The 22,998-nt window shown below is 44.0% G+C and overlaps 1 protein-coding gene across 1 annotated transcript; it reads left to right on the forward strand.

Annotated features, from left to right (window-relative positions):
* Positions 1 to 7,788: 7,788 nt before the first annotated feature.
* Positions 7,789 to 19,470, forward strand: LOC306913279 (extracellular calcium-sensing receptor-like; the record flags this gene model as incomplete). Its single annotated transcript, XM_079489870.1, has 11 exons — positions 7,789 to 7,888; positions 8,251 to 8,417; positions 13,714 to 13,844; positions 13,974 to 14,268; positions 15,590 to 15,676; positions 15,920 to 16,189; positions 16,797 to 17,003; positions 17,315 to 17,590; positions 18,031 to 18,258; positions 18,348 to 18,471; positions 18,557 to 19,470. 11 exons carry the CDS (start codon positions 7,789 to 7,791, stop codon positions 19,468 to 19,470), a joined length of 2,799 nt encoding a protein of 932 aa, XP_079345996.1.
* Positions 19,471 to 22,998: the final 3,528 nt, after the last annotated feature.

Below are 22,998 nucleotides of genomic sequence, written 5' to 3' on the forward strand. Positions count from 1 at the left end.
AACCATGAATTCAATACAACATTTCTTTGTATTTTCTGTTTAATAAATAAACAAAGAGTAAATAAAGAGTAGAATAGACCTACTTAGTTAGTACTTATTATAACCAAAGAAAATAATACCCTGCCTTTAAAGTCTATTCTGTTTAATATTATATTTAAAATATATATATTGAAATTATGAAAAATTATGAAAGATCACACCGTGTGAAGTGAGGGGCGCTTTACCAACCCTTATCGTCTTACATCATCGCGATATCAGAACATAATGGCATATGCCGAATTCCTCAGTGACAGACAAAACAAACATTCATTCAACTTCATTCATTGTTGTTCATTGTTAATGGCATTTAATGTTTGTGTTAGTGACAAAACAAACATTAAACTCTGTTCATTGTTAATGGCATTTAATGTTTGTGTTAGTGACAAAACAAACATTAAACTCTGTTCATTGTTAATGGCATTTAATGTTTGTGTTAGTGACAAAACAAACATTAAACTCTGTTCATTGTTAATGGCATTTAATGTTTGTGTTAGTGACAAAACAAACATTAGACTCCATTGTCAATGGCGTTTTTAACCTGTATATAGGAGGGGCTAGAGCCCCTCAACAATGTCATGGTATATGAAGAATATTGATGAACCACACTGACCATGTTTTCTGTTATTTCACATTTATGGGACAGTTTTAATTAAGTGCAAGCTTCATGCTCTTTATATAGTTGGTTTCAGTTGTTGACCATCTTGTGGCGACTGGTACACATGACCCTTTAGACAGGATAGAATGCAAAATTATAAAGGTTTATTCACAGCTTTCTTTGTCACAAATAATACTATTTCTCCTCTTCCTTTTCAGGTATCATCATACAGTTCATGTGTTTTTTCCTTCCAGCAGGTGGAGCAGTTGAGTCGTCTTCGTCTTTGGACCTCGTCGCGGGACTTCAACGGTAGGTATATTTACTCAGGTAGGTGGTTTTTAGCTGTAGAGAGACAGGTGAGTACAGGTCTACTATAAGGTTTCTCTCCCTCCCCTCTCGGGAGTCGGTTTCCCTTATTCTATAAGAGTCGAGGATATGAACGTAAGTATTTCTACTCAGCCTGGGGGTTTCCAATGTCCAGCCGGTTGGCTGTGTACTAGGGCAGTATCGCTACTCCTGTTCCATACGTCTGTACTTCGGTAGGTTGCCCTCCTTTTCCATGTCCTTAATCAATCGTTCCTTTTTCAGGTTTATGCGCTCGCTGTAACGAGCCGTTCTGTGCATGCCCGGTGATTGCCTGGAGGGTAAGAGGAGACAATGTTGCATATAATGTAACGTGAAATAGTGGTGTCGACCTACCGCCCAGCAGCCCGGTATATGCGCGTTCCTCACCTCCCGGATAATGGATCACCACTGAGGCAGAGAGAGAGAGTTTTATACTGAGGTGGATCCCTTCTAGCAGGTGAAGGCAGGTGCGGCGCATTCCAGCTGATCAAGTAGGTAACGAGGTATGTATCTTCCTTCCATGATCACACCTAGTGGGTGGGGTAGGCTCCTGTTATCTCTCTGCCTCGGCCATGCTCCGGGGGCGCTCTTACCTGCTGGGCGCGGTATTACCATCGAGACACAACATATTCCTCCCCTTAGCTTTTTGCCCGTCTGGCTCGCCTGTGTGACGTCCTCCTATTGTCTAGACAGGGCGTCAGCATGCGGGATGCTCCTCCCTGGTTTGTGCTCGACTTTGAACCTGTAGTTCTAGGAACCAGCGAGTGACACGTGCATTCCTGTCTTTGCTGGTGGACATCCAGCGTAGGGGGGTGTGGTCGGTGATGAGGGTGAATGGCCGGCCCCAGAGATAGTAGCGTAAGTGGACGGCCCACTTAATAACCAGGCATTATTTCTCCACTGTTGCGTAATTCTTCTCATGTTTGAGTAGTTTTCTGCTGCTAAACGTGATCGGGTGCTCCTCGCCGTTCGTCACTTGGGCCAACACGGCTCCCGGACCGGTCCCCGAGGCATCGGTATGTAGGACGAACGGTCTCGTGAAGTCTGGGGCTCTTAGTACGGGTTCGGAACATAGTGCGTCCTTGAGCCGTTGGAAAGCCTCCTCGGCCTCCGCCGTCCATCTCACATGGTTTGGGAGGCTCTGTCGTGTCAGCTCGTACAGCGGGGCGTGGCCAGTTGCGGATTCTTTCTACCTTCTTTTGCTGGGGTTTCACACAACCCCGTCCGATTGTGTGGCCCAGATAGTCCGTCTCGGACATGCCGAGTTGGCACTTTTTGGCGTTGGCGGTGAGCCCCGCTCTTCGGAGGGCACCGAGGATAGCCTCCAGATGTGCCAGGTGTTCATGCCAGGTCCCACTGTAGATTATAATGTCGTCTAAGTAGGCGGAGCTATAGTTCTGATGGGGGCGCAGTAGGCAGTCCATAAGCCGCTGGAAGGTGGCTGGCGCGCCGTGTACGCCGAAGGGGAGAACCGTGTACTGGAATAGGCCGTCCGGGGTGGAAAAGGCGGTCTTCGCCTTGGCCCGGTCCGTTAGCCTCACTTGCCAGTACCCTTTCGTGAGGTCCAGGGTCGAGACGAACAGGGCCGGTCTGAGCCTCTCGATCAGTTCGTCGGACCTCGGCATGGGATAACTGTCATAGAGCGACACCTCGTTCAATTTCCTGAAGTCATTGCAGAAGCGTAGGGACCCGTCCGGCTTCGGTACGATGACGATGGGACTGGACCAGGAGCTAAATGACTCTTCGATGACCCCCAGCTCCAACATCTTTTTCACTTCTTCCTTGATGGCGAGGTGTCGTTTGAAGGGAGAGAACCCTGTGAGAGAACCCTGTGGAGGCCTGGGGAACTTCACGAATAGCAAACATCACATATGGGATTAAGCGGTCCCAATCCTTCCCATCAATATCTGGCAGTATCTTCAACATTGTTTTTAGGGTTTGATTAAATCGTTCCACTAGGCCGTCCGTCTGCGGGTGGTATACGGAGGTTTTTATGCGCTTAATGTTGAGCCATTTATATAGGAGGGTGATTACTTGCGACATGAAACATGTGCCCTGGTCCGAAAGCGCCTCGTTCGGGATGCCGACCCGGCTAACCAGCATTAATACCAGCGCGACTGCCTTGGCCGAGGCGGCACGCAGGGTTATGGCCTCGGGATACCGGGTGGCATAATCCACTATTACTAAAATGTAGCGGTGGCCCCGGGTCGACTTGGACAGGGGTCCCACCACATCCATAGCGATGCTATGGATGTGGTGTCCTTAATCAATCGTTCCTTTTTCAGGTTTATGCGCTCGCTGAAACGAGCCGTTCTGTGCATGCCTGGTGATTGCCTGGAGGGTAAGAGGAGACATGTTAAGTATTTATATTTCACTTAATGTTGCATAGAATGTAGCGTGAAATAGTGGTGTCGACCTACCGCCCAGCAGCCCGGTATATGCGCGTTCCTCAACTCCCGGATAATGGATCCCCACTGAGGCAGAGAGAGAGAGTTTTATACTGAGGTGGATCCCTTCTAGCAGGTGAAGGCAGGTGCGGCGCATTCCAGCTGATCAAGTAGGTAACGAGGTATGTACCTTCCTTCCATGATCACACCTAGTGGGTGGGGTGCGCTCCTGTTATCTCTCTGCCTCGGCCATGCTCCGGGGGCGCTCTTACCTGCTGGGCGCGGTATTACCATCGAGACACCACAATCTGCTTAAACATTATGTCATGACTAGTGATGGGAGATTAATCGGCAAACACATCGTTATCGGCCGATTGTTTTTAGATTAATCGGCATCGGTTCGATTAATTAATCAGACCGATTAATTCATCGGTCCGATTAATCGCTCTTTACAGATAAACAAGCCCAAAGTAACAGCTTTAACAGATCTACAAGCTCACAATATTAAATATAAAGGCATTTAAGTTAAATCTGGCTTGCCTAAGCCTGCAGTGCAGATACCCTGTTACATGTATTTTTTAGAATGGACAAAATTATTATTATTTTTTTAATACAGAATGAGATCATATCGACATTGGTAATATCAGTTATCGGCCATAACAGCAATTCATTATCGGCCAAAATGTCTCATCGGCACATCCCTAGTCATGACACCTAGGCTAGGGTCTCAGCACACCTTCCAGGATGAACCTGGCCAATGTTGATCTATCAGGCTATTTCCAAAGCTGCAGGTTAAGGTGTCAATCATGTGGGTATCCTTGCAAGGGGGTGCCGTAAATAACTGTGCTTGTCCCTCAGCTTTGTGCATGTACCTATATATTCTGACTCAATGTAAGGATGGTGTTCAGTTGGGCTGGCCACCACGGTGGTCAGCCATCCAGGCTCCTGATCCAGGATACTGCTGTATTCTGTACTCTGCAAATAAAACCGAACTCCGAAACATCTCTCTGCCTGGCCTGCGCCTCTTCATCGGTGTGCCTGAGTCTCTTGGCCTGTCTTCTGCTTCAGAACTTCTCTGTTTCAGTTTAAGTATTTTTGAGTCTGTTAATACACTCTCCTGGTTAAAATATTCATTATAAATGTATTAAAAACTGATTAAAACAACTTTTATATGGGGAAATTATCTATTTAAACCAGGAATAACAGATCAGGGGGTTCGCCTTTGGGCTAATAAAGGTCTAACTAAAATAGGAGATATGTTCCAAGATGGAAATCTGATGACATTTGAACACATATGTACAAAATTTGATCTTTCTTTTCAAGTATTTACAGCTAAGAGACTTTATTAGAGCATCTGGTAACCAAGCATTGATTACTCCATTCCTTTCGGGAATGGAGAAACTTATATCTGATCATTGTTATAGTAAAGGGCGTATCTCTGTGATATATGACGTGCTGGTTTCCAATTCATCTCTGAAAGCTCTAATGATAGACTAAGGGCCTGGAAGGAAGATGTACAAGATGATATATCCTTGGTTGACTGGGGTGCCATATGTGCAAAAGTACACAGACAAACTGCAAATACTAGATTAAGATTGCTACAATATAACTGGTTGATGCACACTTATATAACACCAGCTAAATTACACCAGTTCAATGAAAATATTCCAGACACTTGTGTAAAATGTGAGCAGTCAAAGGGCACACCTTTTCACTGTATGTGGGAATGCAGAGAGATTGTGGCATTTTGGAGTGAGATCTTACAAATACTTTATAGAATGCTAGATGTAAGGATACCATTGGATCCAAAACTCTGCATATTGGGATTGTACCCGGTAACCCTGGTTATACCAAGGAATAAACAATTTCTCATAGATATGTCACTTCTCCAAGCAAAGCGCACAATTGCTCTAACATGGGAGCAATTGAGACCACGAGCGAGCCAATGGCTCAGGGAAATGAGCAGCTGTTGTGCTATGGAAAGGATAAATGAGACGTAGCTTGCGGAGTTAGTTCAGTCAGTCACACTCAAGGGAGTTAATGCCATGCTCAAGGCGCATACTATACTCAAGGGGTTAACATGCTGCATTACTATGTGGGTGTATTCGGTGTGTGCAAGACCCTCATGTCATTCGCTGATGTGGCAGTCAGCTGACCAATTGGGCGGGCTACTTAAGCTCACCAGTCTGCATGCTCTTCCTGCCTTCCTCTGCATATGGTCCTTGGTTGTATGTGATGTTTTTGTTCCTCGTGGTTGTTGCTGCTGCTATTGCTGTCCGTGTGTGCAGCTACTTCTGCTTAAATTATGCTTCTCAGCTACTGTCCTTGCTGTGATAAGGGCCTGCAGGTTGTATGCAAAATATTGAGTTTGATAGGATTCTGCTAATGCTGCTGAGTTCTACTATGTGGCTTCAACAAGCTTCATAATAGCCCGTTTTGGTAATTAAGCCAGATGCGCAGTCAGTGCTGCAGCTTCTATTGTAACATGGTATGTGTTCTATAGCCAAGTTTTCATTTTGCTAATGTTTTGCCAAGTCAGCCCAGGTGCAGTGTTTCTCCCATTCAGTGATGGGTCCTCAACTCATGTGCAGTGGTTGCCACGTCCGCTTTTATAAGCAACGTTGGGCTTGTTTTCTGTAGTCAAATTGTTCGGTTCTGGTGTTCTGTCATGGATCCAAATGACCTTGGCCAATGAACTGTATTGTTTCAAAGTCGTTGTAGTCATTAGGGTATATATTGTAAGTTAAGTTGTCACATGGTGAGTCCTAGTCGGGTACAGGATGGTTCTACACCTGGTTGCTTTCTTTCTCAAGATCTGGCAACTCAGCTGACTGTTTGTGTCTCCTAGCAGTTTCATTCATTTTGGAGCAAGACTTCAGTCACACTCTGCTTACCAAAGTATTCCTTAAAATACTTTCTATATGTGCTTTGGAAAGTGTTGTCTGTGAGGTAACTACCTTACTTGCAATCTTGATATAGGTTTGGTGCTTTTGTAGCCATATAGTGTTGAGGTTTCCTCATTGCCATGAGGGTTTGTTCTTGCTAAACTAATGCTAAAGCTAGCACCCTTTTGCCCTGTGATTTATTATGCTTCAGTTTTATGCCTGGTTAACATTAACACTGTCAAGTCATATGTGGCATAGTTATTAATCTTAACGTTCATCTCAATCCATTTCAGTTATGTGCAGTGTCATTCTAAAGTAGGTTAAAATTGCAAATTGCATTTGCAGTAATGTCATGTCAAGTGACATAGCCTACGGTCTACTGCTGTAGATCTGTAGATTTGTTTCTAGCGGTTTATTTTCGGACGTATTTCTCAATGGGTATCATTTAATTAGTGCTTTCTTTTCGTTGTATCATGTCTCAGCTTCACTATCCGGGTTGAGCTGTCTTGGAGAAGAGTTAAAAGCCTTAACAAACTGCTGCCTCCGTCCGCCTCTTCAAGCATATCTAGCTGTCGGTCTAGTCACTCCAGTGTATAGAGGGTATGCGCATGCATAAAGTGAACGGCAAATTGAGTGGCAAAGTGAGTTTAACGTTGCTTAACGTCGTTTAATGCAATCATATTGGACTTTTCTGTCTGGATGCATGGGCTGTCAAGGCCAGAAGTAGTTTTCTGCCACTCAGTATAGGCGTTCCTGCATAACTTCCTGGTTTGATGATGATGTCACGCGCATACCCTCCTCACTCTCTTGAGGTCAGAAGTTCAGATCAATATATACATATAGCGTCTTGTCACCGTGTGTCCCATCGCTCATTGTCACCTTTAATGTTTCAGATTCATACTGTATGTTCTGTTGATCAGTCCTTGAGTAGGATTAGGTAATGGCAGTTGTTTTGTGGGACTGAAGATGTTTCAAAAGGTGGTAGGCTAGCAGCTTGCTGTATTGCTTCATTTCTGCACAACTAACATCCACTGCCAGGAGCTCTAAAGTGAAACTCCTAAGCATTAATTCATCACTTATCCGTGAGAGGACCTGGGACGAAGGAAGGCAGCCATAGACGTATGTCTATGTTCGCAGCAAGCTTGGCTTCCGTGTCGCAGTGCTTGTGCAACCTATTGGTTGTGTTTTCCCCTGTGCAGCCTGGGAAATGTAGTCTGCCAGTTTGTATTCAGATCAGTAATCGATTTGACGTTGCGCTATAGTATTGAGTAACAGCATTAGGCAAATATCACAGTGATGACGTTTAATGTCTATAATTCCGCAGTGGATATAGCATAAGTTGGGTTAGTTGCAACTTGCATAGGAGGCCTTTGCTATGTTTCACCAGTTTCAACTGAAACAGGCCTCCACCCTCAGGGGCCCTCCGAGCGCTGACTGACCGTCGGGTGTCCCCCGCCACCTTTGGCCTCTCTCTCGCTCACTCGCTGCCTTACTCTCTCCCACAATGTTAAGTTACACTTATTTCCTGTTAATAACCATGGGTGAATGTGCAGCACTGGGAGGTAAAGGGGAGACACTTATCGTGAAGGGACAGCAGGATGAGGAGAGGTGGTGTTGTCGCTGCATCATTGTCGAGAGTAATGGTTGCGTGCAATATTGAACAGTCAAACTATTGCATCAATACACCCGTATCAACAGGATAATTACGTCATAGGTTATGGAGGCCTCATATTTGGTCTTGAAACGAGCCTCCAGATTCCTAAGGCCGCCCCTGGTTAGTTGTGTGACCTCATTCAGCACTGCATCATCAGGACGATGGATCCAATGCTGGAAACACTTTTGGCTCATGGTGCTCATTAAACGTTTATGTTAAAGTAGTCTATAGTTGTGCAAGATGGCCAGTATATCTCGTTGTTAATCTATTTAACGTTGCAGTTAGTAGGGATGGGGCCGATTTTCTTTGTGGCTGCTTGGTAGCTACTCCTAATCTTGTTGTAAGCCTTCACGTTCTGGTACCAGCCCAGGGGCCTCGCGGCTAGACGAGTCTGCCCCGAGACTGGGAGGTTGTGGCTCGATCACCGGCTGGGTCATGCCGGGGCCTCCGGAAAGGTGGGAACCCAGTGCCTCTTCCGATCCTCGGCACTCGGCATCAACGGTCGTAATGGAGTAAGTCCCTGCGTCATTCTAGTGTCACGTCCAGGGGCTGTACGTGTACATCAATCCGCCTCACACTTCTGGATTAAGAGTTGGGCTCCTACCCCCGGGCCTCATGACTCAGCAAGGCTTGTTTTTCCGCTCATCTAGTTATTGCTACTAATGGCATTGGATGGCAATCTAAATGAATGCAGTAATAAATTCATAGTTAGTGGCATCAATGTTGTCAATTATCTGTAGCCATTGTCATTGCTTCCTCATAGAAGCTGTTTAGTGTTATGTTAAATAAAGTAATACATGTATTAATAATTATAATAAAAATAAGTGGCTATACAGGACAGGCATATATCTTGCTTTCTCTCAAAGCATATCATGTTTTATCTATTATCTGTGGCTCATTTGTTCAACAGGTTCATGACCCTCAGATGTTCTTTTGGCCCTAAGCTTTCTTTCAGCACAAATCTCAGACGTCCTAAGGTCGCTCAGTCAGGAGATTCACCAATGCTTCTTCAGCCGGTGTTGGCCGCCTTGGCCGGTTGGGTTTTCTTCGAAAGTGATGGTTCTAGTATCTGGCAAAGAAGTAAGTCCATCACCATCACCCATGTGCAGTGCTGCTGATTCTGCAGCATGATCATAGATTGCTTGTATGGGACATAGTAGTGTATCTCATCCCAGTTCTGGACGAGGGTGGTCTTGAATAGTTCTCGGGTCTGCACGACTCAAGCTTATTTTAACCTCTTTAAGCTCATATTCAATTGCTCAAAGGCCTCATGAAGAGCATATGCCGCTCATGTAAGTTAATTCATAAAGGGCCTCTATCACTTGGGTGTCTAAATAGTCTAGGATTAAGATCTAAGGCTTTTCTCTTTAAATATCGGTATCTCTCTTTAAACGGCTTATCAGGCTCGTGTGGTGTGGGAAGTCTCTTCTGCTGATCTTGACCCTCAGCATGATCTCTGTTTCCGATCCGTGCTTAGGATCCCCTATTTAATCTTTTAATCATTCAGTCAGGATGAAGTATAAGTAACTCTGTCTCTGCTTGTGTCTTTTAGTTCTGCATTGGGAAACCTGCTTTGGCTGCGTTCTGGACTCCGTAAGGTGGCGTGAGCCCTGCCTAAGCCATGGCTATCGGTCTTCTCAGCTCATTTCCTCGCTACTCCTGATTCTACTGCCACGCTGATGCGGCAGTCGCCAACCGAAACTCAGGCCACGGTCCTCAGCTGCCCATGAATCATTATGTGCATCTAATCAGAAGAGCTTTCAGTGTTGATTCAGGATGTAATGAATGCAAGTGCTGTATCTGATCAGGAATGGTAATCTTATTACCTTGCATATACGGTGGTCGCTGGGGGTAGTTCATTGGTGGCATGTCACAAGCTAATGACCAAATGGCTCTGTAGATGTTCCTCTACAGTGTTCCTCTACACCGGGGTAATGGTGGTTTCCTCATTTTGGCTTTAGATTAACGTTGGGGTAACGGTCAATGGTCGCACTACATGTAAGCCCTGTGAAATAGTTCAGGTAAGCCGCACGGCTGCGGCGTGCAGTCATAGCTACACTTAGCTCTCGTAAATTAGAATATCCTTATGTTTATAGCGGCTCTGAAACAGCGGGCCGGTGGCGTTCCTCTTGCTGACAGGGGGCCGGTGGCGTTCCTCTTGCTGACAGAGGGCCGGTGGCGTTCCTCTTGCTGACAGAGGGCCGGTGGCGTTCCTCTTGCTGACAGAGGGCCGGTGGCGTTCCTCTTGCTGAGGACGTCGGCGTAACGGTGAATGGTTGCACTACACGCAGCAGCGTAAAATATTCCTCTATAGTGGCAATAGAGGAATGGCCTATCGGCGAGCGCAGCCAAGCAGGCCTTTTTCAGCTTAAGCTTAAGGTTAGTATGCCCCAGCCGATCCCAGATAGTTGTCTCTCATGCTGGGAGAACATACAAAGGTATCGGCCGGGGCCCCACACATTATTTTTCTCAAGAGGTAAGCCTCACGGCTCGGCGTGCAGTCATGGCTACACATAGCTCACGTAAAAGTTAAAATATCCGTGCAAAATCCAGAAATGCATAGCTTGCATTTCGTCACTATTCTCAGTGGGACATCTGCACGGATGTGTATCGGTTGAGTATTCCCGTAGGGCGTTCCGGTTCTGCTTTGTTGGGGGGGTTAGCATATCCGGCAGGTTCCAGAAATGCATATTTGCATTTCGTCACTGTGTATCCATAGTGGGTCACCTGCCCGGATCAACGGTGAGAGTTCACCGAAAGTATGTGTGTTGGGGGGGTTATTGTATCTATCTCCCTGCTCTTTATATTCTGTGTTATTGCTTAACCATGCCGAGCAGGGAGAAATCCAGCAGAGCCGAACGCCAAGTCTAATATCATATGCAAACTCATTACTCATTCTGTAATAAATATTGGTAAATCTATTCGTGAGTTGTCTGACTGAAATGAGACGTAGCTTGCGGAGTTAGTTCAGTCAGTCACACTCAAGGGAGTTAATGCCATGCTCAAGGCGCATACTATACTCAAGGGGTTAACATGCTGCATTACTATGTGGGTGTATTCGGTGTGTGCAAGACCCTCATGTCATTCGCTGATGTGGCAGTCAGCTGACCAATTGGGCGGGCTACTTAAGCTCACCAGTCTGCATGCTCTTCCTGCCTTCCTCTGCATATGGTCCCTGGTTGTATGTGATGTTTTTTCCCACCTCCACCCCAGCACCACCGGTGGGCTCTGCTATTTATGTTCCCCATGGGGGGTTATTGTATATCTATCTCCCTGCTCTTTATATTCTGTGTTATTGCTTAACCATGCCGAGCAGGGAGAAATCCAGCAGAGCCGAACGCCAAGTCTAATATCATATGCAAACTCATTACTCATTCTGTAATAAATATTGGTAAATCTATTCGTGAGTTGTCTGACTGAACTTATATTTTGAAGAAAAAAAGTGTAATGTATGATGAAGTCTGGGGACCCTTCACCCAACTCTTAACGAATGTTGATGTGTTGAATATGCTTCGTAATGATAATGGAAATGCCTCATAACACTGTAGTGATCTTATGGACTCTCTCGGACACTGATGCATCAACACTGTGAGGACCTATACTCTCATTTATCTGTTTATATACTGACTTCTGCTAAATGTTTTGTCTTGTTTTTGTCTCTTGGTCTGCTGTATTGATCCTCTCCGCTCCTATATTTCAGCATCACCATGTTGTGTACATGTATGAAAAACTAAAAAAACAATAAACATATAGTTAAAAAAAAATTTTTTTATTTATTTTTCCCCATAGAGATTTACATCAATATTTATATATATTATTTTAAGCCTATAGAATCAAGCCATCCAGGATCCTGGTAAATCATGACCATAACACCTTTGATTCTGTGAAGAAAGACACAGCTCTGATATCAACGACCCCCAACACGCACTCCATGTGCAATGAGCGAGAATACCGGACCAACACATTAACTATATGGGAATCATGGGAATGGAATGTTTGTCAGTAAAAGCAACAGCATGGTGCAATTTCATTCAAATCTACGCAATTGAGCAAACCCTTATTCATCAGGAGGTTCCGGTTCTTAGTTGCCATTTAACACAGTTAGCATTTCTGTAACCTGCTCCCAAAATAAAAGCTTATAACACTCTTCACCAAACAAATTAAACATGTTTTCCAAAACAATAAAACAGTATTTTACATTCATAGAAACAATGAAAAACGGTCTCCACTTTGTCACAAAAAGGGCATGAACTTGTACTGTGGGATTGATCATAGAGACAAAACTTAGATCACCTTTATAAGTTACTGTTATAATCATGATCGCCCATGTCTGTGTACTCCAACTTGAGATACAGTGTACTTGATATGTATTGTGTACTGCCTGTACTGTAGCATACTTTATAGATAGGCTACGAGAGACATCTCGGCGGCAGCAAGGTCAGCCTTGCTGGAGTAGGCACGTTATTCTGTCTCATATCTTATTGTCAACGTCATTATGATCCAGCACTATATATGTTCCTGTTTGTGTAATAAACGTTGTGAACCTTAGCGTGATACTGTCTCGTGTCCGTTAATTTGTTCTCCCGGGCCCGCCGCCGCAGTCGCCGTACCAAAGGAATACTTCAACAGGATTGTCACACACCACCCAGCCTGCACACACTACCTGTCTGTCAGAACCAGACGAGGGTCCAGTACTTAGAGATTACAGTTACCTAGAAGCAAAGTTATTGCCATTTCCGTTTTTGATAATTTATTAGCTAATTATGCTAATTAAACATGCTAAACCCAACAGAAATAATTTTAGACATGCTTTTTTGGCATTCTGGTAACCCCAAGAATCAAGATATACCTGTCTCCAAAAATGAACATTCCAAATAACTTTATATCATTCCCAGCTGCGTTACATTGATTCCGCAGCTCTGTAGCTGAGATGGGGTTTGTAAGGCAATCAAGTGCTCCCCCACTTGATTGCCTTACAAACCCAGGCCGTGCGGGTCGGAGACTCCCGCTTTGCGTTGTGTCTCACTACGCCTCTCAGCCATTATAAAATACCTGGTAAGAGAGAGCCTCTTGTGACCTCTTGTGGCTTATTGTTACATCAAAACCCTCATTTTTGTCTACAAATCAGGACCTATCAGGTCAGAAGAATGCGGTCTCTTACACATTCCACCACCAAAAAAGAGGCTCAGGGGCGACCGCGGCTGTCGCAGCCCCTACACTTGGAACATCATTCCCCTTGCTGTTAGGACTGCTCCCTCCGTTGAGTCTTTTAAATCACAACTTGAGCCTTTTTAATCCCCCTCATGATCCTGCACTTTTATATTTTACATTATTTTGCTTTAATTGCCTGTTGTTTCATTGACTGTCTTATATTATATTTCTGCATTGTATTTTACTGTATTGTATTGTACTGTATTGCTCTTTTTGATATGTTGAAGAGTTGTTTTTAAATGTGCTATATAAATTAATTTGATCTGATTTGATTTGATTTGACATAACAGGACTTTGATATGAAAGCATTGTTGACGTATGTTAAGCCCTGCCTCTTCTTCTGCCTCTGCCTTGCTAGGGTGTTGATGTGTGTTGAAGGTGTGATCGATGATGTTATGGCATACGTTGGCTCAGGGGATGGCCTAACACTGTGTATAAAAATGAGCAACAGGACAAAGTGTGCAGAGGAGGAGAGGAGGTGCAGTCATGAACGCTTCTGTAGTTATACAACTGATTCCATATGTGTACTTGTGCTTGATATTGTTCTCTTCATTCTCTTCTTTGTCTTCCTCACCTTCCTCTTCTTGTGAGTTACAGGAACAGTTTAAATTCAACAGAATTTACAAGGCTGGGGACTTTATTCTGGGTGGCTTGTTTTACATCCATTTCTCCTCTGCCTTCCCTGAGCTATCTTTCACCTCCAAGCAACAGGATCTCATTTGCTATGGGTGAGTATCACACATAAAAAAGCAAGCAAGAGAACATTGTTTTAATATAGGCCTATAGCATCATAGGATTATTTGATGTAGTTCTACAAAGATAAATTGTCAAGGTTACTGTGGAACTTTGTCTGTTAGATTAAACATTCCCGGGTTCAGAATGGCCCAGACCATGGCTTTTGCCATTACTGAGATCAACAGAAACCCCAGCCTGCTACCCAACGTGACTCTGGGATACAGTCTCTATGATAATTGTTTCACACTTGGAGTAGCATTCCGTTCAGCTTTGTCATTGGTCAGTGGGAGAGAAGAACAATTTCAACTGAATGAGAGCTGTGTTGGCTCCCCTCCAGTGCTTGGAATAGTGGGCGACTCTCCCTCAACACATTCAATTGCCATCTCTAGTGTATTAGGTTTGTACAGAGTGTCCTTGGTAAGTTTTCTTCTTTCACCATCACCATTTTAATTGGCTATTCTTTTTGGCTATTTTAGTTTATTTACAAATCTAATATAATGATAAACAGTGTAGTCTTTCTACAGCATGATAAAGAAAACAATATTTACTTACAGAGCATGTAAGTGGAGCTGGCAGACTTTGAATGGAGCATGGGGGGCAGTAGATTGCCACATTGTATATTGTTATACAATGTAACCTTTTAACCTTTTAACTAGTTTTCTAATACATTTGTTTTTACTTCTGTTCTGTAAAGCGACTTTGGATACCTTGAAGCGCTATATAAATCGTATTTATTATTATTAATATTATGTTATTGCGTTATATGCGCCCCCCATCTTCACTTAATGTGGCCCTAATATTGGAATACTGATAAAGTATATTATTTAATTTCTGTTATAATTCCAATCATGCAAACATGACTGGCTTTAATTACTTTAGTCTAAAATATCTTTCAGGATTTCAATTCCAAAATAGCAAAAAAAAAATCAGGATTTAAAATAAACTATAGCTAAAATAGTTGATCTACAAGCTCAAAACGCGTTTTGAGCTTGTAGATTGGCTGTTTTTGCTACGACCGTAATATGCAATGTGACCCTCTGGAGTGACTGTATAAATATAGTGGCCCTCTCCATCTTCAAAGTTGCCCACCTATGATGTATGGCTGAGTGGTTATTGTTTGTAGATAAATCACCTTCAGGCTGATTAACCACCTCCGCTGTCGCGTCAGTGGTTAATCAGCCTGAAGGTGATTTATCTATAAACAATGACCACTCAGCCATACATTATCCCGCTTATTACACGGCTACTTAATACATAAATTAATAAATTGACCCAAAACACAACAAAACGACTCATATTTCCTTGCTTACGGTAATGAAAGTATTCCCATAAGTGTCGCGCTGGCCGGCGTCTGCCCAGCTGCAGCACAGTCGGAAAACAAGGAAGTGAATTGATCAAATAGAATCCATTTTCGGGTAGCCTACTGCACCGTCTATTTCTCGCTGAAATGTTTTCAAAAACCTTTTTGAGAGCAATGTTTTGCTGTAAAGGACACTGTGTGTGTGTTTACATCATGGCTGTCATGTTGGAGCAGTAAATCAGCGGAACACAGCAGGTGCTCCGACGGTTTGTTTTGGCATCGGTGTGTTATAGAGCGGAGCATTCATTATCCAGAAATAACAGACCGATGAATTTGGTGATTGACCAATCAGAATCAAGCATTCAACCAAGCCGTGTAATAAAGAATTATAGTACCGTATAGGTATATTACAGAATATATCTTTTGTGTATTTTTCAGGTAAGTTACTATTCCACGTGCTCCTGTCTGAGTGACCGGAATAAGTTCCCATCTTTCTTTAGAACAATCCCAAGTGATGCCTTCCAGGTGAACTTCTACAGACAAAACATCTGTTGGTATCAAGTAGTACACATCACTTCCCTTTATTGATATTGCATATCGCCTCTCATTTCTTTGTGTATAATACTGCTGGAGCTGAAGGGTTAGGTTCAGGGTCAGCATCAAAAGAAAATTAATGTGGGTTATACGCAGGAGATTCACTGATTTTACACGACAGTATGTGCATAATCAAACTAAGCAGGTCTTATCCCACCATTCTTCATCCATCAGGTCCAAGCTATGCTCCAAATTATAAAGCGGTTTGGGTGGACCTGGGCAGGACTGCTATTTACTAATGATGCCTATGGCCGAAATGCTGCCCAGTCATTCCAGTCTGACCTGGCCCAGTCTGGTTTTGGTTGTCTGGCGTACGTGGAGGTTCTGCCCTGGGACCACGACCCAGCTGAACTTCAGAGGATTGTCACTGTGATGAAGACATCCACAGCTCGTGTGGTCATTGCATTTGAACATGGGAGCAATATGGTTCATCTCATGGAGGAGGTTGTGGGACTGCAATTTAACCACTTTCTAAATAAATTAAAATAATAATAATAATAATAAGAAGAAGAAGAAGAAGAAGAAGAAGAAGAATATATATAGCCTAAATATGTATAGTATTATGTATATAATTTTTCAAGAACTTATGTATAGTTAATATGTATAGTGTCATTATATAGATATGTTCTAATTACGTTCGTAGCTTACGCATGTTTCTTGATAAGTGCATTTTATATATGTGATGTATTCCCATACTTTTGTTCTTGCCTAATGTAAATCGCTCTGGATTAAGAGCGTCTGCTAAATGCCTAAATTGTAAATTGTAAGAAAACATTATATTTTTTAAACAAAGCAATACTGCCTCATCAAAGTTGGTACTGTGAATGTATACTGTATATTGTCAGATACTTACGTGAGATGGGGAGAGGTGGTGGTGGTGGAGACAGACAGACAGACAGACAAACAGACAGAGTGTTTGAGGGTCCAATGGACTTAGCTGGTTTTGTCAGAGGCACTTTTTAATACTTCTCATTTTAATTCGTTCAATATTTTGTGAATCAACACACAGACATGAAGGGTGTTCAATAGCATTGATTTATATACCATATAGGTGGTAAAGCAGAATGTGACAGGTCTGCAATGGATGGCCAGTGAGGCCTGGACAACATATCCTAAGCTCCTGACTCTAGACTTCATGCCGTACCTGGGAGGCACCCTGGGCATTGCCATCCGTCGTGGAGAGATACCAGGTCTAAAGGACTTCTTGTTAAAAATACATCCTGACACTGACCCTGACAACAGCCATGAAAATAACATAGTGAGTCTTTTGTTTCAGTTTTTTAAACCCATTATGTACGGGATCCCCTTTTGTAACTATACCTTTCAGGACGGGAAATCCCTTTGGGTTAGTTGTTGCTATGTACAGTATATACTATATACTATACTATATAGCAACATATATATCTGTTGTCATTTTGAATTAATATTTGATGAAAACATAGGTCAGGATTTAGAAGACCTTTTTATAATCGGCCTCAGTCCTAAATGGGTTAAGTTGCAATTTTGTGTTCATTCACAAGCTTTGTGCTTTAGAGAATTATGCTTTAAGTTTTCACTGTGTTTCTTCAGATGAGGCGGTTTTGGGAGCACACATTTCAGTGTAATTTCCCCCCCCTTCCGTCAGAGTGGGTGGATGCTGGTGGAAGGGTGTGTACAGGACAAGAGGACCTAGCAACAGCAGAAACTGCACTTTTGGATGTATCTGACCTCAGGCCAGAGTACAATGTGTACAAGGCTGTGTATGCTCTGGCCCATGCCATCCATGACATGTTGAATTGTGTGCCAGGAAAAGGGCCTTTTATTGGGCACAGTTGTGCCGGTTTGCGGACAATACAGCCATGGCAGGTGTAATGTCACTCATTTCACAGGTTACATATGTTTCTAGTTGCATGGGTTCAAATTTAGACTAATAATGATTTAGGTTTGGCTGGCGTCTGGGCCAATCTGACTATATATAAAATTTGGATCAGTTCATAACAGCAAAAGGCCAAAGGGTGTACACAAAAGATTACTAAAGACACTTGTCATGATGGGGCGGAATAATTATGAGCCTGCAGTAGTTATTAAATTGTTAGTTTTAGTTGTTTATCTCACACAGTGGACAGTTGTGATTATTACCCATAAACCTGATATGCAGTGGTGTCTGAATAATTTCAAGTACAAATTGTACATCAAAATCTATTTCCCTTGTCTATGTACATTGTGCAAGTAATATTTTGAGCAGCTGCTCAAAACACACTTTTATAGTCACTTGATCTTCATAATTCTGTCATCACCATGTCTAGCTTGTATATTACCTGGAAAGGATCAACTTCTCTACACCATTTGGTGATCACGTATCGTTTGATGAGAATGGTGATGCTTTACCAATCTATGATGTCATGAACTGGGTGTGGCTCCCTGATGGAAGCACAAAAGTTCACAATGTAGGTGTGGTCAAGAAGTTAGCCTCTGCAGGTGAAGAACTCATCCTGGATGAAGACAGAATCTTCTGGAACTTTGAATCTAAAAAGGTAACTTCCGCTTTCTATAGCTAATGCTGAGCTGGTGTGAATGTAATTCAGTTTGTACAAAAATATATCATTCATAATTTCCTCTGTAGCCACCTCGGTCAGTGTGCAGTGAGAGCTGTTCCCCCGGAACCCGTGTGGCCAGAATTAAAGGGGAACCTATCTGCTGCTTTGACTGCATTGCTTGTTCTGAGGGAGAAATCAGCAATGAGACTGGTTGGTTTACACCATGTAGTAATGTACAGTATCTTTAGGACAATACTGTACTTGTATGTCCCTTTAACCTTGTCATCTTTGTTAGACTCTACAGAGTGTACCAGTTGTCCAGAGGACTTCTGGCCCAGTCCCCAGCGTGACCACTGTGTTCCTAAAAGCCTGGAGTTCCTCTCCTACCATGAGGCTCTTGGTATCTCCTTGACAATCATCTCATTGCTGGGCACACTTATCTGTGCCATTGTACTGGGAATCTTCATCTATCATCGAAGCACACCCATGGTGCGCGCCAATAACTCTGAACTTAGCTTCCTTCTCTTGTTTTCACTCATACTTTGTTTTTTGTGCTCACTTCTGTTCATTGGCCGTCCCACGCTCTGGACTTGTCAGCTGAGGCATGCAGCATTTGGGATCAGCTTTGTGCTGTGTGTCTCGTGTATCCTGGTAAAGACTATGGTGGTTTTGGCTGTATTCAAGGCCTCCAAGCCTGGGGGTACAGACATTATGAAGTGGTTTGGTGCTATACAGCAGAGAGGAACAGTTCTGGCTCTTACTTCCATCCAGGCAGCAATCTGCATAGCCTGGCTTGTGTCTGCCTCACCAGCTCCTCATAAAAACACACACTATCACAGTGATACGATAGTCTATGAGTGTGTGGTGGGATCAACAGTTGGATTTGCAGTGCTATTAGGTTATATTGGTTTACTGGCACTCCTCAGCTTCCTCCTAGCATTCATGGCAAGAAATCTTCCAGACAACTTCAATGAAGCCAAGTTAATCACCTTCAGCATGTTGATCTTCTGTGCCGTGTGGATAGCCTTCATCCCAGCATATATAAGCTCTCCAGGCAAATATGCAGATGTAGTGGAGGTTTTTGCTATTTTAGCATCTAGCTTTGGAATTTTGGTGTCACTGTTTGGACCAAAGTCTTATATAATTATTTTGAAACCTGAGAGAAACACTAAGAAGTCCATCATGGGTCGAGGTGACACCAAGACATAGAACCATGAATTCAATACAACATTTCTTTGTATTTTCTGTTTAATAAATAAACAAAGAGTAAATAAAGAGTAGAATAGACCTACTTAGTTAGTACTTATTATAACCAAAGAAAATAATACCCTGCCTTTAAAGTCTATTCTGTTTAATATTATATTATGCCGAATTCCTCAGTGACAGACAAAACAAACATTCATCCAACTGCATTCATTGTTGTTCATTGTTAATGGCATTTAATGTTTGTGTTAGTGACAAAACAAACATTAAACTCTGTTCATTGTTAATGGCATTTAATGTTTGTGTTAGTGACAAAACAAACATTAAACTCTGTTCATTGTTAATGGCATTTAATGTTTGTGTTAGTGACAAAACAAACATTAAACTCTGTTCATTGTTAATGGCATTTAATGTTTGTGTTAGTGACAAAACAAACATTAGACTCCATTGTCAATGGCGTTTTTAACCTGTATATAGGAGGGGCTAGAGCCCCTCAACAATGTCATGGTATATGAAGAATATTTGATGAACCACACTGACCATGTTTTCTGTTATTTCACATTTATGAGGCAGTTTTAATTAAGTGCAAGCTTCATGCTCTTTATATAGTTGGTTTCAGTTGTTGACCATCTTGTGGCGACTGGTACACATGACCCTTTAGACAGGATAGAATGCAAAATTATAAAGGTTTATTCACAGCTTTCTTTGTCACAAATAATACTATTTCTCCTCTTCCTTTTCAGGTATCATCATACAGTTCATGTGTTTTTCCTTCCAGCAGGTGGAGCAGTTGAGTCGTCTTCGTCTTTGGACCTCGCCGCGGGACTTCAACGGTAGGTATATTTACTCAGGTAGGTGGTTTTTAGCTGTAGAGATATCGACAGGTGAGTACAGGTCTACTATAAGGTTTCTCTCCCTCCCCTCTCGGGAGTCGGTTTCCCTTATTCTATAAGATTCGAGGATATGAACGTAAGTATTTCTACTCAGCTTGTATTGGGGGTTTCCAATGTCCAGCCGGTTGGCTGTGTACTAGGGCAGTATCGCTACTCCTGTTCCATACGTCTGTACTCCGGTAGGTTGCCCTCCTTTTCCATGTCCTTAATCAATCGTTCCTTTTTCAGGTTTATGCGCTCGCTGTAACGAGCCGTTCTGTGCATGCCCGGTGATTGCCTGGAGGGTAAGAGGAGACAATGTTGCATATACACATGTATAATATATTATATAGTATAGTATGTATAGTTTACATAGATACTCCACTGTTACGTTCTTAGTCTACGCATGATTCATGATAACTACTTTTTATATATGTGATGTATGCCATGCTTTTGTTATTGCTTAATGTAAGTCGCTCTGGATTAAGAGCGTCTGCTAAATGCCTAAATTGTAAATTGTAAATTGTAAATTGTATAATGTAACGTGAAATAGTGGTGTCGACCTACCGCCCAGCAGCCCGGTATATGCGCGTTCCTCACCTCCCGGAGAATGGATCCCCACTGAGGCAGAGAGAGAGAGTTTTATACTGAGGTGGATCCCTTCTAGCAGGTGAAGGCAGGTGCGGCGCATTCCAGCTGATCAAGTAGGTAACGAGGTATGTATCTTCCTTCCATGATCACACCTAGTGGGTGGGGTAGGCTCCTGTTATCTCTCTGCCTCGGCCGTGCTCCGGGGGCGCTCTTACCTGTTGGGCGCGGTATTACCATCGAGACACCACATATCCCACTTCTTAGCTTTTTGCCCATCTGGCTCGCCTGTGTGACGTCCTCCTATTGTCTAGACAGGGTCGTCAGCATGCGGGATGCTCCTCCCTGGTTTGTGCTCGACTTTGAACCTGTAGTCCTGTAGTTCTAGGAACCAGCGCGTGACACGTGCATTCCTGTCTTTGCTGGTGGACATCCAGCATAGGGGGGCGTGGTCGGTGATGAGGGTGAATGGCCGGCCCCAGAGATAGTAGCGTAAGTGGTGGACGGCCCACTTAATAACCAGGCATTCTTTCTCCACTGTTGCGTAATTCTTCTCATGTTTGAGTAGTTTTCTGCTGCTAAACGTGATCGGGTGCTCCTCACTGTTCGTCACTTGGGCCAGCACGGCTCCCGGACCGGTCCCCGAGGCATCGGTATGTAGGACGAACGGTCTCGTGAAGTCCGGGGCTCTTAGTACGGGTTCGGAACATAGTGCGTCCTTGAGCCGTTGGAAAGCCTCCACACATGGTTTGGGAGGCTCTGTCGTGTCAGCTCGTACAGCGGGGCTACAATAGTAGCGAAATTATCAATAAACTTTTGATAATATGATATGAGTCCCAGGAATGATTTTACCTGTTTTTTTGTGGCGGGGCGTGGCCAGTTGCGGATTCTTTCTACCTTCTTTTGCTGGGGTTTCACACAACCGCGTCCGATTGTGTGGCCCAGATAGTCCGTCTCGGACATGCCGAGTTGGCACTTTTTGGCGTTGGCGGTGAGCCCCGCTCTTCGGAGGGCACCGAGGATAGCATCCAGATGTGCCAGGTGTTCATGCCAGGTCCCGCTGTAGATTATAATGTCGTCTAAGTAGGCGGAGCTATAGTTCTGATGGGGGCGCAGTAGGCAGTCCATAAGCCGCTGGAAGGTGGCTGGCGCGCCGTGTACGCTGAAGGGGAGAACCGTGTACTGGAATAGGCCGTCCGGGGTGGAAAAGGCGGTCTTCGCCTTGGCCCGGTCCGTTAGCCTCACTTGCCAGTACCCTTTCGTGAGGTCCAGGGTCGAGACGAACCGGGCCGGTCCGAGCCTCTCGATCAGTTCGTCGGACCTCGGCATGGGATAACTGTCATAGAGCGACACCTCGTTCAATTTCCTGAAGTCATTGCAGAAGCGTAGGGACCCGTCCGGCTTCGGTACGATGACGATGGGACTGGACCAGGAGCTAAATGACTCTTCGATGACCCCCAGCTCCAACATCTTTTTCACTTCTTCCTTGATGGCGAGGTGTCGCGCCTCGGGGATCCGGTAGGGGCGCTGCCGCACCACTTTGCCCGGTTCGGTTATAATGTCATGTCGAATGACATTGATTCTGCCTGGGAGCTCTGAGAAGCGGTCTCGGAACCGCCCTATGAGCCCCTTCACGTCCCGGACCTGCGGGGGGGAAAGGTCTGTCCCGATCGGGACTGCATCTGCATCTGAGCGCGCCTGCATCTGTTCTATCTGATCAATCACGCTCCTATGCGGGGAAGGTTGGCTCTCCCAGGCCTCCCGGGCCAGGTCTAACAGACCCCTCGGCTGCCGCCCATACAGGAGTTTGAAGGGAGAGAACCCTGTGGAGGGCTGGGGAACTTCACGAATAGCAAACATCACATATGGGATTAAGCGGTCCCAATCCTTCCCATCAATATCTGGCAGTTTCTTCAACATTGATTTTAGGGTTTGATTAAATCGTTCCACTAGGCCGTCCGTCTGCGGGTGGTATACGGAGGTTTTTATGCGCTTAATGTTGAGCCATTTATATAGGAGGGTGATTACTTGCGACATGAAACATGTGCCCTGGTCCGAAAGCGCCTCGTTCGGG

Source organism: Electrona antarctica (genome assembly GCF_951216825.1).
Source record: "Electrona antarctica genome assembly, chromosome: 20".
Taxonomy (NCBI): Eukaryota; Metazoa; Chordata; class Actinopteri; order Myctophiformes; family Myctophidae; genus Electrona; species Electrona antarctica.